General features: G+C 44.9%; 1 protein-coding gene across 1 annotated transcript in view; it reads left to right on the top strand.

The window, feature by feature from the left end:
• LOC145337099 (eukaryotic translation initiation factor 4E type 2-like) overlaps window positions 1-11046 on the top strand; it is a 28254-nt gene extending 17208 nt beyond the window's left edge. The window contains exons 3-7 of the mRNA XM_080181853.1: window positions 2075-2209; window positions 3729-3833; window positions 3939-4091; window positions 8170-8306; window positions 10369-11046. Of these exons, the coding sequence (XP_080037979.1) occupies window positions 2075-2209; window positions 3729-3833; window positions 3939-4091; window positions 8170-8306; window positions 10369-10408 (570 nt within the window). The 3' untranslated portion in view covers window positions 10409-11046. The remainder of the gene's footprint in view (window positions 1-2074; window positions 2210-3728; window positions 3834-3938; window positions 4092-8169; window positions 8307-10368) is intronic.
• Window positions 11047-18119: the final 7073 nt, after the last annotated feature.

Here is an 18119-nt window from a genome sequence, read left to right as displayed (position 1 = left end):
ATTGGAATTCTATGAGCATGTGACTAGTGCGGTAGACAGAGGGGAACCGGTGGATGTGGTGTTTCTCGATTTTCAGAAGGTGTTTGATAAGGTGCCGCACAAAAGGTTGCTTCAGAATGTTAGGGGGCATGGAGTTGGGGGTAAGGTGTTAGCGTGGATTGAGGATTGGCTATCTAAGGTAGGCAGAGAGTTGGTATCAATGGGTGCTATTCTGATTGGCGGTTGGTAACTAGTGGAGTGCCGCAGGGATCGGTGCTGGGGCCTCAGCTATTTGCGATTTATATAGATGATCTGGAGGAGGGGGCTGAGTGTAGGGTGTCGAAATTTGCTGACGACACAAAGATGAGTGGAAAAGCAAATTGTGTGGAGGATGTGGAAAGTCTGCAGAGGGATCTAGATAGGCTGAGTGAGTGGGTGAGGACCTGGCAGATGGAGTACAATGTTAGCAAGTGTGAGGTTATCCACTTTGGCAGGAATAATAGTAGGAGGGATTACTATTTAAAGGGCGAAAAGCTGCAGTATGCTACGGTGCAGAGGGACCTGGGGGTCCTTGTGCAATGAATCGCACAAACCCAGTCTGCAGGTGCAGCAGGTGATCAAGAAGGCGAATGGGATGCTGGACTTTATAGCGAGGGGGATAGAATATAAAAGCAGGGAGGTCTTGCTGCAACTGTACAGGGCACAGGTGAGGCCGCAGCTGGAGTACTGTGTGCAGTTTTGGTCGCCGCACTCGCGGAAGGATATTTTGGCCTTGGAGGGAGTGCAGAGGAGGTTCACTAGGCTGATACTGGAGATAAGGGGGTTGGACTATGAAAAGAGACTAAATAGACTGGGTCTGTACTCGGAGTTTAGAAGGATGAGGGGGTTCTTATAGAGATGTATAAGATAATGAAGGGGATGGATACGGTAGAGGTAGAGAGATTCTTCCCGCTCAGAAAGGACAGCAGGACTAGAGGACACAGCCTCAAGATAAGGGGGAGGCAGTTTAGAACGGAGTTGAGGAGGAACTTCTTCACTCAAAGGGTGGTGAATCTCTGGAATTCTCTGCCCGTTGAAGTGGTGGAGGCTACCTCGCTAAATATATTTAAATCACGGGTAGATAGGTTTTTGGTAGGCAAGGGAATTAAGGGTTATGGGGAGAAAGCGGGAAAGTGGAACTGAGCCACTTCAGATCAGCCATGATCTTATTGAATGGCGGGGCAGGCTCGAAGGGCTAGATGGCCTACTCCTGCTCCTACTTCTTATGTTCTTATGTAGCAGCTTCACTGATAACTTCCAAAAGAAAATTAGGTATGTATTTCATGGAATCGTCAGGTAATTCAGCACAGGAGACGGCAATATGATCCACATGAGCTCTCGAGAGCAATCCACTCTGCCCTGTTTTACCACTCAGTAATAACCACTAAAGAGAATTAGATAAATGCTTCGTGGAATAGTAGAATGGCACAGCACAGGAGGCTATTTAGTCCATCAGATCTTATAAACATACGTATGAATCAGCAACTGGCCCCTCAGGCCTGTTCTGCCATTTAATAAGATGATGGCTGATCTAAAGTTGAACTCTACTTATTTGTCACAAGCAGGCATACATTAACGCTGCGATGAAGTTACTGTGAAAATTCCCTACTAGCCAGACTCCAGTGCCTGTTCAGGTACACCGAGGGAGAATTTAGCACAGCCAATGTAACCAACCAGCATTTCTTTCGGATTGTGGGAGGAAACAGGAGCACCCGAGGAAACGCACGCAGCCATGGGGAAAATGTGCAAACTGCGCACAGACAGTAGGTTGAATGACCTCCACCTGCGCTGTGTCATTCTATGTTTCTTTCTTTGTTTTATTCTGGAAGGAATATAGCCAAGGCTGTTGCCTCATTCGAATCAATCACCGTTAGTGCATGCAGCCTGAGATGTGTGCAAATGGACGTGTATGTGGATTTAAACCGTGTGCACATCCACAGAGTTCTATGATCAATACCTAAAGACCCTTTAAGGTCACAGAGCAGGAGAACTGTGGTGGGCAGGAGTAGAGTTGCACAGTGCTGTTGATTTATTTTACTGATTGTGATTTATGCAGGCAGTGACACCCGGAGCTGGTGAGCACCCTCTGCAGTATAATTACACCTTTTGGTACTCCAGGCGTACACCAAGCAGACCAGCCAACACCCAGAGCTATGAACAGAACATTAAACAGATTGGTACAGTCGCATCAGTAAGTCGACCTCACAAGTGGTAGAAGGATGGAGTTTTGATTTTACAAGTACAACATAGCAATGACTAGTAATCGGGAGAGGATAATGTCACACTCATCTCAAGTGAATTAATAAAAACAATGCTGAATCTGATAGCATTAACTTCGGGATTTGATTTTGATATTTGTATTGAGTAATTTGTTCTTGAACTGAGATGAATGCCAGCTGAGGGATATGTTTTATATATATGAGCATTAAATGCTAATATGCCACAACTCCTAATCCAGGACACTTGCATAGGGATGTTGAAATGTCTGCCAACCTTCAGAGTTGGATTTGTAAGTAGGTCCCAAAAGCAGAAAGGAAGGCAGAAAAATTCTTGGCCTATTTTTAGAAACAAAATGGGGGAGAAGTCTGAAAACATGGAACAGATAAGGCAAGGGAACAACTTGTTCCTATTATTTTCTTTTACGGGAAAAAAAAAGATCTTCAGCTGTCTGCTGCTGCCAGAGGTTAATCAGATTCACGTCCTATGATGGAAGTTATCTTTGCAGACTTTTAAACTTGTTCTTCTGCCTGCCTGACAGATGGAACTGGTTGTAGCCCAAGAGATGAAAGCTTGGGGTCTGGGGGGAAGGTTAAAGTTCATGTGTTTAAAAAGGGTGCACACAGAGATCAGTATCTCCTCCTATAGGTCAGAGTCAAATTTTATTTGATAATGCTCCTGCGAATATTGGGAAATTTTCTTACTATTGTACACCAGTGCTGTTAAAAATATGAGGAGCCTAGAACCCCTACAGTGCAGAAGGAGGCCGCTCGGCCCATTGAGTCTGCACCAAGAGCATCCCGCCCAGGCCCTATACCCCCCCATCCAAATCTTTGGATGTTAAGGGGAAATTTAGCATGGCCATTGCACCTAATCAGCGCATTTTTTGGACTCTTGGAGGAAACCGGAGCACCCGTAGGAAACCCATGCAGAGACGCAAAGAACGTGCAAACTCCAAACCCACCCAAGGCTGGAATTAAACCAGATCCCTGGCGCTGTGTGGCAGCAGTGCTAACCACTGTGTACCATATTGCTATAAACAGGGAAGCCTTATTTCCCCTAGCTGAGGGGTTAATTACCAGGCATAAATTGAAGTTGATTTGTAGAAGGGATATGAGGAAAATCATTTTCACCCAGAGGGAGGTGGGATTTGGAATTCAGTGCCTAAGCTGGTGGCCGAGACTGAAACGATCAACTCAGTTAAATGATACCTGGATCTGCATCTGAAACAGCGCTGTAACCTGCGAGGCTATGGACCAGGAGCTAGAGAATGGGATTAAGATGAAAAGCTAGCTTTTCTGGCTAGTACAGACGGTGGGCTGAATGCCCCCTTTCTGCTCTGTAACCTTTCTCTGGTTTGCTGTAATAAATGCATTTGTTGTATCAGTCAGATAAGCTGTTCCTTTTGACTGTTAACACTGTGCTGATGTGATTAATGTGGTTATATAAATGCAATTTACTGTTGATTACTTACTGGTAACCTCTTCCTTCAGGTGGAACAGTTCTGGAGGTTCTACAGTCACTTGGTGCGGCCGGGTGACTTGACAGGACATAGCGATTTTCACCTCTTCAAGGAGGGTATCAAACCCATGTGGGAGGTAGGTGGGAAGAGCGCCGTACTCATTTTAACCATTGGCTTTATTTCATTGGCATCCGAAACTATAGTCGCTTGGCTAACACTGATCTGATTCGTCCCCCTGCAGGATGAGGCCAACAAGAATGGTGGTAAATGGATAATACGTTTGCGCAAAGGCCTGGCATCCCGATTCTGGGAGAATATCATCCTGGCCATGTTGGGAGAGCAGTTTATGGTTGGAGAGGAGATCTGTGGTGTTGTGGTTTCGATTCGGTTCCAGGTACGTCTTTGCCAGAAACTGGGAATAACACGTGGGGGAGGGAGAGCCATATTCATCTGAGAAGATTTGCAACCTGCACCAGACTGTCTTCATTTTCTGAATGCCATGGCTAACAGTTTTGGGGAAAGCATTTTTATATGATCCTTGCCCGTTATCAGCTATTTGTCATGGAAACGAAAATATATATAGATAGGATAAAGACAAGAATCGGGTTCAAGAACTTGCTTTTATGTCGTAGGTTGGGAGAGGCCAATCAGTCCATCTTGTCTTGAAAAGAGCTACCTAACGCTGTTCATAAAGCCAAAAATCCTTTATGCCTTTTTTAACAGCCCTTTAATGTTGCCCTGCTACCTTCAGCATTTTGTATACAGCACACCCCGGATCTCTCAGGCTCTGCAATCACTTAAAAGATCTCATGAAACAAAATCCCAAGGCACTTCAGGGAGAGTAAGAGAAATGGATGCTAAGACTCTAGCAGGAGAGGTTGAAAGGGGTGACTGAAAGACTTTCAGTGCGCGGTTGAGAGGAAAGTGGAGGGGAACTCCAGCCGGGAGGGTCAGTGATGAGGTGAAGTGGAAAGTAATGCACAAATAGCCACAACCAAAACACCGCAGAGTGCTGACACAGATTGAAAGTGAGAGGAGATTGCAAAGGCAGGATGGAATGAGGCTGTGGAATTCAGTGATTTCACATTGTTTATTTGTTAGTGTTACAAGTAGGCTTACATTAACACCGCAATGAAGTTACTGTGAAAATCCCCTAGTCGCCACACTCTGGCGCCTGTTTGAGTAACACTGAGGGAGAATTTAGCACGGCCAGTGCACCTAACCAGCAAGTCTTTTAGACTGCGGGAGGAAACGGGAGCACCCAGAGAAAACACATGCAGACACGGGGGAGAACGTGTAGATTCAGCATAGATAAGTGACACAAGCAGAGAATTGAACCTGGTCCCTAATGCTGTGAGACAGCGATGCTAACCACTGTGCCACCATTACATTGATTTGATTTATTATTGTCACATGTATTAATGTACAGCGAAAAGTATTGTTTCTTGCGCGCCATACAAAGCATAACATTTACAGAGAAAAAAACGAGAAAATGCAGAATGTCATGTCACAGTTAGGGTGTAGAGAAAAATCATGTTAATGCAAGGTAAATCCATTCAAAAGTCTGATGGCAGCAGGGAAGAAGAAGCTGTCAAGTCGTTTGGTACGTAACTTCAGACTTTTGTATCTTTTTCCTGATGGTAGAAGGTGGAAGAAGAATGTCCGGGGTGCGTGGGGCCCTTAATTATGCTGGTTGCTTTGCCAAGACAACAGGAAGTGCAGACAGAGTCAATGCATGGAAGGCTGGTTTGCATGATGGATTGGGCTACATTCATGACCTTTTGAGGTTTGTTGCAGTTTTGGGCAGAGCAGGAGCCATAACAAGCTGTGATACAACCAGAAAGCATGCTTTCTATGGTGCATCTGTAAAAGTTGGTGAGAGCCGTAGCTGACATGCCAAATTTCCTTAGTCCTCTGAGAAAGTAGAGGCGTTGGTGGGCTTTCTTAACTATAGTGTCAGTATGGGGGGGGCCAAGATAGGTTGTTGGTGATCTGGATGCCTAAAAACTTGAAGCTCTTGACCCTTTCTACTTCTTCCCCGTTGATGTAGACTGGGGCATGTTCCCCTTTATGCTTCCTGAAGTCAATGACAATCTCCTTCGCTTTGTTGATATTGAGGGAGAGATTATTGTTGCCGCAACAGTTCACCAGATTCTCTATCTCATTCCTGTACTCTGCCTCATCATTGTTTGAGATCCAACACACTACAGTGGTGAATAGGTTGGGGAACGGGAACTCATTGTACTTCAGCCAAACATGGGTGAGTGGACTACAGACAACAGAACTCTGGACAAGTTATTGCTTGTGCTTCATAAAACTGCTTGGGGACTTCAACTAATTTTGCAAGTTGGAAATGTTAATACAAGGTGTACTTCTCATAACCTTGTACCGTTTCACTGAAGGCTGCTTGTTGAGATTACTAAGTAGCAATAAAAGCAGTCGCTGTGGAATATAATTTCCTATGAATTTCCAAAATATGAAATTCAAAACAGAAAAGGTTGAGAAAACTCCAGTTTGGGCCTTTTGATAAGATCATGGCTGATCTGATGTATTTTATTCATTTGTGGGACATGGGCATCGCTGGCTGGTCAGCATTTATTGCCCAACCCTAGTTGCCCAAGGGCAGTTAAGAGTCAACCACATTGCTGTGCCTCTCAAGTCACATGTAGGCCACGCCGTAAGGACAACAGACATCGACAGTGGGTCATCAATAGTTCTTAATTCCAGATTTTTTTTATTGGATTCAAATTGCACCTGCTGTAGCAGGATTCGAACCTGGGTCCCCCAGAACATTAGTTGAGTTTCTGGATTAATAGTCTGGCGATAACACCACTAGGCCATCGCCGCATCTGTGGCCTAAAAGAACAAAGTTAATGTTTCAAATCCGTACGAGAGGCACATATGGGCTCCAAACATTAACTGTGTCTTCCTCCCTCCACAGGTGCTGCCAGACCTGCTGCGCTTTTCCAGCATTTTGTTTTTATCTCAGATTTCCAGCATCCACAGTATTTATAGGAGTAATCTGAGGTCCACACAAATCCAATGGGTAAATTCACATTCCACGTGAACTGCTTTCATACTAGGGAATGCAGTCACCCACAGAAATGTAACCCTCTCCTAAATGTACTTCTCCTTGTGCCCTTTAATTTCCTTGTCAATCAAGAATCTAAAAGCTCAGCCTAAAAAATATTCAATGAGCTGACTTCCGCTGAACATACAATACAAATTGACGCTTCAGTAGGATCGAGAGAATACTGCATTGTAAGAATTACTACCTTTCACTTGAGAAAGCGAGCGTGACATAACAGCATGATAGTGTTTGGAAAAAAGCAAGGAAGGGCGACAGCACAGTGGTTAGTACTGCTACCTCACAGCACCAGGGACTCAAGTTCAATTCCGGCCTTGGATCTCTGTGTGGCGTTTGCACACACTCTTCTGTGTCTTTGTTGGCTTCCTCCCGCAATCCAGAGATGTGCAGGTTAGGGGGATCGTCCACGCTAAATTGCCCCCTAATGTCAGGGAGATTAACAGGGTAAATATGTGGGGTTACAAGGATTGGGTCTGAGTGGAATTGTTGTCAGTGCAGGCTTGATGGAGTAAATGGCCTCCTTCTGCACTGTAGGGACTCCATGATTTCCTGGCCAATGTATATTCACCAAACATTATCACCAAATAGTCGTCAAACTGGTCATTACCATTCTGCTGTTGTTGGATCTTGCACAAATTGTCCACCTACGTTGCAACAGCAATTAAACTTCAGAAGGTGCTTAGAGTCATAGAACTCCTTCTGTGCAGAAGCAGCCCATTCAGCTCAGTGTGTTTACTCCAACAGAGCAATTTACCCAGACTCTATCCCTGTAACCCCACTAATCCTACACGTCTTGTGACACTAAGGGGCAGTTCAGCATGGCCAATTCTCACCTGCACATTTCTGGACTGTGGGAGGAAAACGGAGCACTGTAAAGCTCTGTGGGTTATCCTGAAGCTGTGAAAGACAGTTTTTAGAGCCGTACAGCACAGAAACAGGCCCCTCGGCCCACCGTTTATGCCGACCATCAAATACGAATCTGTTCATTCTCTACTAGGCCTTGGTGATTTAAGTGCTCATCCAGATGTTTCTTAAATGTTGCGAGAATACCTGCCTCCAGCACCCTCTCAGGCAGCGCATTCCACATTTCCATCACCCTCTGGGTGAAAAACCTTTCCTCAGACTCCCCTTTAAACCAGTCGCTCTTCACCTTAAGCCTTTGTCCTCTGGTCTTAGATATCTCTGATAAGGGGAAAAGATTCTTGCAATCTACCCTCCCTGCGCCTGTCATAATTTTCAGCTCCAACCCCCTCTCCTCAGCCTCCTCTGTTCCAAGGAAAACAAACCCAGCTTATCCAGTCTCTCCTCCATAGCTGAAACTATGGGGCCTATTTCAAAAATTGACTGCTGTGTGAATTGACTCCTGCTGAATTTCCGCCTGCAGGAAGATATCATTTCGGTGTGGAACAAAACAGCCAGCGATCAAGCAACTACCGCTCGGATACGTGACACTTTGCGCCGTGTGTTGAATCTACCGCCTAGCACCATTATGGAGTACAAGACACATACAGACAGTATCAAGTAAGATTGGCTCACTCTGAACTCTTCCTGAGAATGGAGTGATAGGTAATTGGTTAAAAGACCTAAGTGACACCGAGCCCTGCTGCCTAGTCTGGGATGAGTTTAACTTGGCTCATCCAAAATGCTTCAGTGATCTTGAAATAGGTCAATAATTAGTGGCACAGTGGTTAGCACTGCTGCCTCTCAATGTCAGGGACCCCAGTTCGAATCCGGCCTTGGGTGACTGTGTGGAGTTTGTGTATTCTCCCTCTGTGGCGTTCCTCCGGGTGCTCTGGTTTCCTCCCACAGTCCAAAGATGTGCAGACTAGGTGGATTGGCTGTGCTAAATATATACGGTTACGATGATAAGGCAGGGGAAGGGCCTGGATAATATTCCATCAGAGAATTGGTGCAGACTTAATGGACAGAATGGTCTTTTCTGCACTGTAGGGATTTGATGATTCTATGATAGATAAAAGGGAATGTCTGCTCCTTAACATGTTCTCTATAATTTCTCTTCATTCCCCCTCAGCAGGGGAAATCAAACGGATTTAGTATTAGCTTGAAGCAATGTTTGAACATAGTCCCTTAATTAAAACAGGATTATAACAGACTTCTGAAATAGAAACCTATTGAATTAAGGTTTAGTCTACTGTTAACCTGATTCAGAATCCCATGTCATTTAGGTTAGTGCTTTTCACCAGCATCATTTACCTGTAATCTGCTAATGTCTCTCAGCTCTTTTTCAGTCCACATCCAGTGGTTTCTGGCTGTTTAAGTTGCTGTGTGATCAGTGTTTCAAACTCACCTTAAACTGCTGCTTGGTACTTATTGTCTCCAAGTGTAGTGTGCGCAGGGGCTTTGTGAGCGGTGCTTAGTGAGGAATTATGGCTGACTGCTTCTTGCTGACTCTCCTGTTGCGTGAGCTGTCGCTCCCGGCCTGCACCGCTGAGTGAGCCTCCTGTCCTGGCCTGCACCGCTGGGTGAGCCCGCTGTCCCGGCCTGCACCGCTGGGTGAGCCCGCCGTCCTGGCCTGTGCGAGCCGTCGTTGCCGGCCTGTGCCGCTGGGTGAGCCCCCTGTCCCCAGCCTGCACCGCTGGGTGAGCCCTCCGTCCCAGGCTGCGCGAGCCGTTGTTGCTGGCCTGTGCCACTGGGTGAGCTCCCCTGTCCCAGCCTGCGCAAGCTGTCACTCCCGGTCTGCACCGCTGGGTGAGCCCCCCCGTCCCAGCCTGCACGAGCCGTCGCTCCCGGCCTGCGCCGCTGGGTGAGCCCCCGCCGTCCTGGCCTGAGCGAGCGGTCGTTCCCGGCCTGCGCCGCTGGGTGACCCTCCCTCCCCGGCCTGCGTGAGCCATCGCTCCTGGCCTGCGCCGCTGGGTGAGCCCCCCATCCCGGCCTGCGCCGCTGGGTGAGTCCTCTGTCGCGGCCTGTGAGCCGTTGCTCCTGGCCTGTGCCGCTGGGTGAGCCCTTCCTTCTGGCTTGCGTGAGCCATTGCTCCCGGCTTGCGCACTCCAAAGTAATTGATCACATGATTGATCGCTGTATTTGCCTTTGGACGGAGAATTGAAATTTTGACTCCCCATCCTGGAGCTCCTGGCACACCTCCAGGTAGAGAAAGAGAGAGACACGACTGGCCTTAGCTAGCAGGTCACCAACAATAAAATTTTCACTGTAGAGAGGCAAGAAAGACTGCTTCCAACTAGCCAGCAGAATTTCTAATACCAGACTGCATCCAGCCTGGAGTCCAAACACCTTCTATCTAACAAACCAAATTGAAAGAATCTCTGGATTTCCTGATTGAAAAAGAACTGTCCAAAGCACCTGACCTGCCAAAGAGTCGTAAATCAACAATTCAAAAAGTCGTAAACTCCAGGAGAGTGCATTAGGCCCAAACTAAAAATAAACAAAAAGCCTGTTGTATATGATTCTAACACCAATAAAAGGGTGTCAGCTCAGACAACCAACACAAAAGGCCCTCTTGAAAGAATTGCAGAGAAACATCATTAAAATATGTTTCTTAAAGGCACAGTAGTGTCACACCTTTTGTTGACCCTGCCTTGAGCCACTGTTTCCTCCATCATTTCAGGGACAATTCAAGCTTCCGGAACACCAAGATTGCAGTATAATGTGGACTTCCCCCGGAACGTGGTACCTCAGCGTGGCGAGACATCTGAACTACAGCAATGGAGTGTCAAAGAAGCAGAGCAAAACGACAGATTGGTGTTTGACACCCTGTCACTGTGAATTTATTTATTGCCCATTGGGCAATTAACCAGATCCAAATGAAAGCCATTTTACTTGTGTGGAGGTTTGTGTTCCCTCTGTCAAGAGTGGCAGTTTATTGTGGAAACTTTGCTGGGTTTCCTGTCAGCCATGTTGAAGTGAGACGCTGCATCTTCAGAGTGGAACTTGTTACTGAACTTAGCCTGTTGCTGTCCATTCAACTCTGCCTCCATTGGGAGGCTCTGACCTCACATATCAAGATCTAAATAGATTCGCCATCTCAATCCTTCAATAACTGGGCAGAACATCCTTCATGCCACCTACCCGTTTGAGTTTTCTGTTCCTGTGACAGAATGAGGACTAAAATGCTCATATTTTACAAACAGTTTTTTCTAAAGTGCTTGAAATGGCGCTGTGTAGATATTATACTGCAAAGACTTAATACGTTAGTGTGAAATTCCTTTGGAAGAGCTGCTTACTCTTTTGAGACAAGTTGCCGTTTCATTTAAAATGGTGTATTAAAGGAATGGCGTATTATCAAGTTAAGCTTTTATTTTCTTAAATCATTTCAATGCCACTGCCTCCCACCCCCCGAAATAACAATTATCGTATTGTCACAATAAAAGAAAGTAACACTTTGCCAGACTCCCTTATTTCTGATGGTGCCTGTCTAGGGAGCCATTCTTCAAAAGCTTTGGTTGAAAGCGCCATTGCAGTATCGCTCAGGGCCACTCTCTGGAGCGTTCTCACCTATGTCACAGAGCACTGGGACTTGAATCTGAGCTTTACCTTGCACACTTAGCAAATCGAGACTTGTTTGTTCTTTACATCATTCGAGGAGAGACTAAATCCTTTAGGATTATACTCATTGGAGTTTAGAAGAATGAGAAGGAATCTCATAAAAACTTACAAAATCCTGATAGGGTTAGGCAGGATAGATTCAGAATGAATGATCCCAATGGTGGGGGAGTCCACAACTAGGGGTCATAGTTTGAAGATAAGGGGTAAACCTTTTAGGATTGAGGTGAGGAGAAATTTCTTCACCCAGAGGGTGGTGAATGTGTGGACTTCACTACCACAGAAAGTAGTTGAGGCCAAAACATTGTGTTTTCAAGAAGAAATTAGATATAGCGCTTGGGGCTAAAGGGATCAGGGAGTGGGGCTGGGGGGAGTTGGAGGACGGGGGATGTGGATACAGAGGGGATCAGGATATTGAATTTGATGATCAGCCATGATCAAAATGATAGGCAGAGCAGGCTCAAAGGGCCAAATGGCCTCCTTCTGCTTCTAGTTTCTATGTTTCCTTAACATCTTCTTGCTGCCTTCAACTGGGAGGCGATGGCAAGGAAAAGATTATCAGGGATCAACAAAAGAAAGAGGTGGGACAACACCGAATCTTGGCTGTGGATGTGTGAATGGAATCCCAAAGTAAAAGCAAGCAGCAAATTTTGAAAGCCAAGTGGAAGGTATGTGGGCCTCAAGTGGCACATGAGCCACTCTGTGGTGATCCATGTTCTCCAGAATTAAGGGTGCCCGAGCAGCTGAGTGCTGGTGGCTGACTAAACCATTAGTGTTTGGCACATCCTTGTGTACCTTACACTTTTTTATTTGCTTCTTGGTAACAGTTATGTTCTTTGATCTGATATTTGATGATGCTATATTTACTTTGGATCCAATATTGCCCTGAAAAAGCAGCAATGAACTTTTTCACTGAACTGCTGCCATCCTAGTGTTGATATTGCTCCAAGCTTTGTGTCTTGAAATGAAACTTGGACAGGGTAATGTTCCCATGACCTTGCTGGTCTAATCTAAGAAATCAAAGAGAGGGAGGTGTCACCAATGTAACTTTTTGAGTTGCTGCAGTGCGTCCTGTCTACAGCCGTTATGGCACAGAAAGCCATTCAGCCCATCTAGTCAATGTCAACTCTCAATCCAGAAATCCAAGCAGTTCCATTCTCTGCTTTGTCCCTACAGTCTATTTTTCTCAAGGACACATCCAATTTCTTTTTGAAATTATGCATCTCCGCTTCCATTGCCCTTGTAGGCAGAGAGTTCTGGGCTGTTAGCACACTGCATTTTTGAAAAAAATGTTTTCCTCGCATTCTACCCTTGGCCCCCACCCTACACCTCTTACCCAAAACCTTGAATCTGGGTTGTAACCTTATACACATCAGATCTTCCTCCAACCTCTTTTGCTACAAGGAAAACAACCCCAATTTTTCCAACCTCATTTGACAGCTGAACTCTCTTATCCCTGGAACCGTTCTGGTAAATCTCCCCTGCATCCTCTTGACATCCTGCTTAAAGATGCGACATGGTGGCGCATTGGTTAGCACTGCTGTCTCACAGAGCTGGGGACCCATGTCCAATTCCGGACTTGGGTGACTGTGTGGAATTTGTGTGTTCTCCCTGTATCTGCAGGGGTTTCCTCCTACACTCCAAAGATGTGCATGTTAGGTGGATTGGCTGTGCTAAATTGCTCCTTAGTGTTCAAAGATATGTAGGTTAGGTGGATTGGCCATGCTAAATTGCCCCTTGGTTCCCAAGATGTGCAGGTTAGGTGGATTGGCCATGCAAAATTGCCACTTAGTGTCCAAAGATGTGACGTTTACTTGAATTATCAGAGTAAGTACATGTGTTTCTAGGGATAGGGCATGGGTAAGACTCTCTGTCAGGGAGCCGGTGCAGACTTAATGGGCCAAATGGCTGCCTTCTGCATTGTGGGATTCTATCAGCTATAAACTGAACTGGACACAAGACTTCGGTTGTAACCTAACCAGAGCTTTATGAAGATTATAGGTTGTATGTATTTTATAGATTGGGCAGACAACAGCCACGGTACACCAACAGTGGAAAAGATGCAGATTGTATTTCGTGGTATGCCTGCTAGCATGGTAGCGATACGTCTTGTTTTATTGCAGCTGCACCCTCCAGGCAAGTGTTGAGCATTCTATGACAGACTTGATAAAGAGGATTGAGAGAGGAGGCTATCATCAGAGTACCCTGTGCTGCTTTGAGAGTACTAATGTGCTTGGACCAATTAAAGGTCTGATTACCCAAAGATAGCAAGGGTGGGGTTTTTAGCCATGGTGCCTGTGGCTGGTGATTAAGAGGAAGTCAGTGGACTACTTGTTCGGCATAATCATTAGCGGCACTTATGTGGTGCAGGTGTTTCTTGCCACTTGTTAAGTATTTGTCTCTGTCCCTGCTCTGATCTTATCTCAAAATTTAATGGAGAACACCATTGTTTAGAGTTAGTAAGGCATAAAAAGAGCCATGCTACCACGCACCTGTTACTGGTATGTTATCGGAATCTGTTTGATTTTGATTTATTATTGTCACAGGTACTGGGATACAGTAAAAAGTATTGTTCCTTGTGCACTATACTGACAGAGCATACCGTTCATAGAGTACATAAGGGAGAAGGAAAGGAGAGGGTGCAGAATGTAATGTTACAATCATACCTAGAATGTAGAGAAAGGTCAACTTAATGTAAGGTGGGCCCATTCCCTGATGGCATCAGGGAAGAAGCCGTTTGGTTGGTATGTGCCCTCGGATGTATCTTTTCCTGACAGATGAAGTTGAATGAGAGTATGTCTAGAATTCGTTGGGTCCTTGATTATACTGGCTGCTTTTCGCAAAGTAGCGAGAACTATAGACAGTCAATGGATGGGAGGCTGGTTTTGTGATGGACTCTTGACACTGATAAGCTCTTGAAGAGATTTAAGCCAATTAGCAAAAGCTAACATTTGTGAGGGATCAGTCGTATCTAACAACTCTTTGTTATCAAAAGTAACAGCCAGAGAAACTGCGATGGATGTTGTTTATGTGGACTTCCAGAAGACATTCAATAAGGTCCAAATAATAGACTGTTAACTGAACTGAAAGCTTGTAGAAGTCATGGCAAATTATTGACCCGATAAAGGAGATTGCTCAGGCAGTATAAGCAAGCCAGGATAATGAGTGTGTACTGAAACTGAGCAGAAATTATTTGCTCTGTCCTATAAGGATCTGTGTTGCTGGGGCTTCAACTATTCGCTATAATAATTTATTTAATTACCTCAGTAGTGCAATCGAGATGTTTAAAAAAAAGACACATGAGGATCGTTTGAGGCTTTAGGCACTGCAGGAATTATATGTGTGGGTACAATATCTTCAGTGGCATCATTATTAACTAATTATACAGGGGAGAGTAAAATAATAAAATGACTTGGCGATGTCTATGGCCTCAACTCTTCGCTCTGTGTGGTAATCTTTGCAAGTTGTTGAAATGTAATAAAGTATTACATTTTGCTATTTTTCGGCATGAAGCTTTGCCAGATTGCAGTAAATATTGAGATTGTTGTTTATAGAGCCAGGCACTGAGCCACTGTGCTGCTTTGAGCACAGAATGGTGGCAGTGGTTAGCACTTCTGCCTCACAGTGCCGGGGCAGGTTCGATTCTGGCCTTGGGTTAGTGTGGAGTTTGCATATTCTCCCCATGTCTGCGTGGGTTTCCTCCCATAATCCAAAGATGTGCTGGTTAAGGTTGATTGGTCATGCTATGTTGATCCTAGTGTCAGGGGCTTAACAGGGTAAATGCACGGGGTTACAGGAATGGGACCTGGGTGGGATTGTAGTTGATGCAATCTCGATGGGCCGAATGACCTCCCTCTGCACTGTATGGATTCCATGACAATGCAGAAAAGGCCCTTCAGCCTGGCGAGTCTGCCTCGATAATAATTAGTACTAAAGGGATTAATTCCATTTTCCTGCACTTGGCCCATACCCTTCAATGTTATGGTGTTTCAAGTGCTCATCCAAATACTTTTTAAAGGTTGTAAGGTTTCGGGCCTCCTTCATCTTCCTGGGCTGTGCATTCCAGATTCTCACTACCCTCTGAGTGAAAAGGTTTTTTCTGAATTCCCCTCTGAATCTCCTGCCTCTTACCCTAAAACTGTGACCCCTCAACACTCAATCTTATACACCTCAATCATGTTCCCTCTCAGCTTTCTCTGCTCTAGAGAAAATAATCCAAGTTTATCCAGTCACTCATTGCAGCTCGAGCTCAATTGACCCTGGTTCAATTCCAGTCTCGGGTCACTATGCGTGTGGAGTTTGCACGTTTCCCTGTGTCTGCATGGATTTCCTTCAGGTGCTTCAATTTCCTCCCACAGTCCAAAGATGTGCAGGTTAGGTTGATTTGCCCTAGGGTCAGGGGTGTCGGCATTGGACTGGTGTAGGCACAGTAAGTAGTCCCACAACACCATGTTAAAATCCAACAAAATTGGTGAGTTTCATCCGATGAAGAGGCAGCGCTCTGAAAGCTCGTGCTACCACATGAACCTGTTGGACTTTAAACTAGCGTCAGGGGGATTAGGAGGGTAAATACATGGGGTTATGGGACTAGGGACTGGATGGGATTGTGATTGATGCAGAGTCAATAGACCAAATGGCCTCTTTCTGCACTGTAAGGATTCTATGACCAGAACTGCACACAGAACTTCAGGTGTGGCCTCACCAACGTTCTGTACAACTTCAACATAACCTCTCTGCTCTTATACTCTGTAACTTTGTTCGAATGAGGTTAAAGTATGTTTAAAAATCTAGGGGCAGGACTTTCCAGCCACACTCGCTCCAAGACCAGAAAATCCTGCCCGGGGCAACGGATCTTTGCATGATCCATATCCTGCCCACTACTATTCCCGTGGCAGGCGGGATGGGAAAGTTCCCCCCTCGGTTTTAGTGACAGTTAGTTTAGAACTCTTGTCCTCTTTAATTTACCTTCTCATTTATTAAAATGGTCTTATTTTCAATTCGAACTGTTGTCCTCAAAGTCCTGGATTAGATTGTGAACTTTGGAAAGAAGCCAGTACAGAAAAGGCTTGAACCTCCTCCCTTCACCTGTTTGTTTTTGTTAACTTTTAGTCAAGTCACAAAGTCTGCTGTGCCTATGGTTGACTATTTCCTGGCTCAGCAGTTCTGATTTTTGGGGTGTACCCCATAAGGTTTTAGTCATTCTTAGTGGAGAAGGACCAGAAAGTATACCAGACAAATATAGACTCGTATGTGAGTAGGAGAAATGGATGGAGGTCACACCTTCTACCTGAAGGACAGTGACAGGTAATATAATTCTAAATTGCTCTCTGTAAACAGCTGCTCAAATACTGTTAACATTTCAAGTCTCACACATATATGGAGCTAGCTTTCAAATTCTTGAATATACAGTCCAAATAGACCTCAAATTTATTAGAGAGCTGTCCTCAGTTAAAGTAGCTACGCTTCTGTAATTGGTGACTTTAAATGAAACAACTTTAACTGAATCACATTTTCCCATTGAAACCCATGTAAAAGATGTAGTTAGATTCTGTAGGACCTGACTCGTCAGAAGGAAAAATTAATGCATTGTACTGGAAAGGCTTGATGTTGCTAAGTTCTCATATTGGGTGGGAGGATGGAGTGATAGTGCAGCATGATTTGGACAGGCTGTGTGTGTGTGTGTGTGCGCGCATATGCATGGCAGATGTAGTAGAAAGTGGATAAATGTGAGGTTATCCACTTTGGTAGCAATAATAGGAAGACAGATTATCACTTGAATGGAGAGATGGATACGCAGCAAGACCTTGGTGTCCTTGTGCATCAGTTACTGAAAGTAAGCATGCAGGTACAGCAGACAGTAAAGAAGGCAACTGGTATGTTGGCCTTCATTGCGAGAGGATTTGAGTATAGGGATGTTTTGCTGCAACTATAAAGGGTTTTGGTGAGGCCACACCTGGAGTATTTATATACAGTTTTGGTATCCTTATCTGAGAAAGGATGTTCTTGCTATAGTGGGACTACAGCAAAACTTTACCTGGCTGATTCATGGGATGGCAGGTCTGTCATATGAGGAGAGACTAAACCTGGTTAGAATTGTATTCATTGGCATTTAGAAGAACGAGAGGGATCTCATAAAAACTTAAATTCCTAACAGGATGGATTTAGAAAGAACGTTCCCTATGGTGGGGGGAGTCCAAAACTAGGGGGTTCATGGTTTGAGAATAAGGGATAATCTTTTTAGGACTGAGGTGAGGAGAAATTTCTTTACCCAGATGGTGGTGAATGTGTGGAATTCACTATCCCAGAAAGTAGTTGAGGCCAAAATGTTGTGTGATTTCAAGAAGAAATTAAATATAGCTCTTGGGGCTAAAGGGATTAAGGGATATGGGGGGAGGAGGATCAGGATATTGAATTTGATGATCAAAATGAATGGCAGAGCAGGTTTGAAGGGCTAAATGGCCTACTCCTGCTTCTAATTTCTATGTTTCATTCTTGTAAACTTTCTCTACCCTTCCTGGTATCTCTGCATGTTTTTATAAGTCGGTGACCAGAGCTGTATGCTGTACTCTGTGTGGTCTAACCAAGATTTGAATAGTTCAGATTAATTAGCTCAGCATAATGCAGGAATGAACTGTGGCACTAGGCTAATCTGAGCTACACCTCCCAGTTTATTTGTATATGTTTGTACAGCTTGTACTCATCAGGAGAATCTGCAGGAATACCGATGCGAAGAAAAACAACTTTATACTGAGAGAGAAGAAACGTGTTGAGAGTGATTTACTCCAACTCTGTATCACCGAACAGCTATTTACTTTG

This window comes from Carcharhinus amblyrhynchos, unplaced genomic scaffold (assembly GCF_965287045.1).
Source record: "Carcharhinus amblyrhynchos unplaced genomic scaffold, sCarAmb.v2.hapA scaffold_43, whole genome shotgun sequence".
Lineage (NCBI taxonomy): Eukaryota > Metazoa > Chordata > Chondrichthyes > Carcharhiniformes > Carcharhinidae > Carcharhinus > Carcharhinus amblyrhynchos.
Note: the sequence above shows the minus strand (reverse complement) of the source record. Positions and strands in the feature narration are given on the sequence as shown.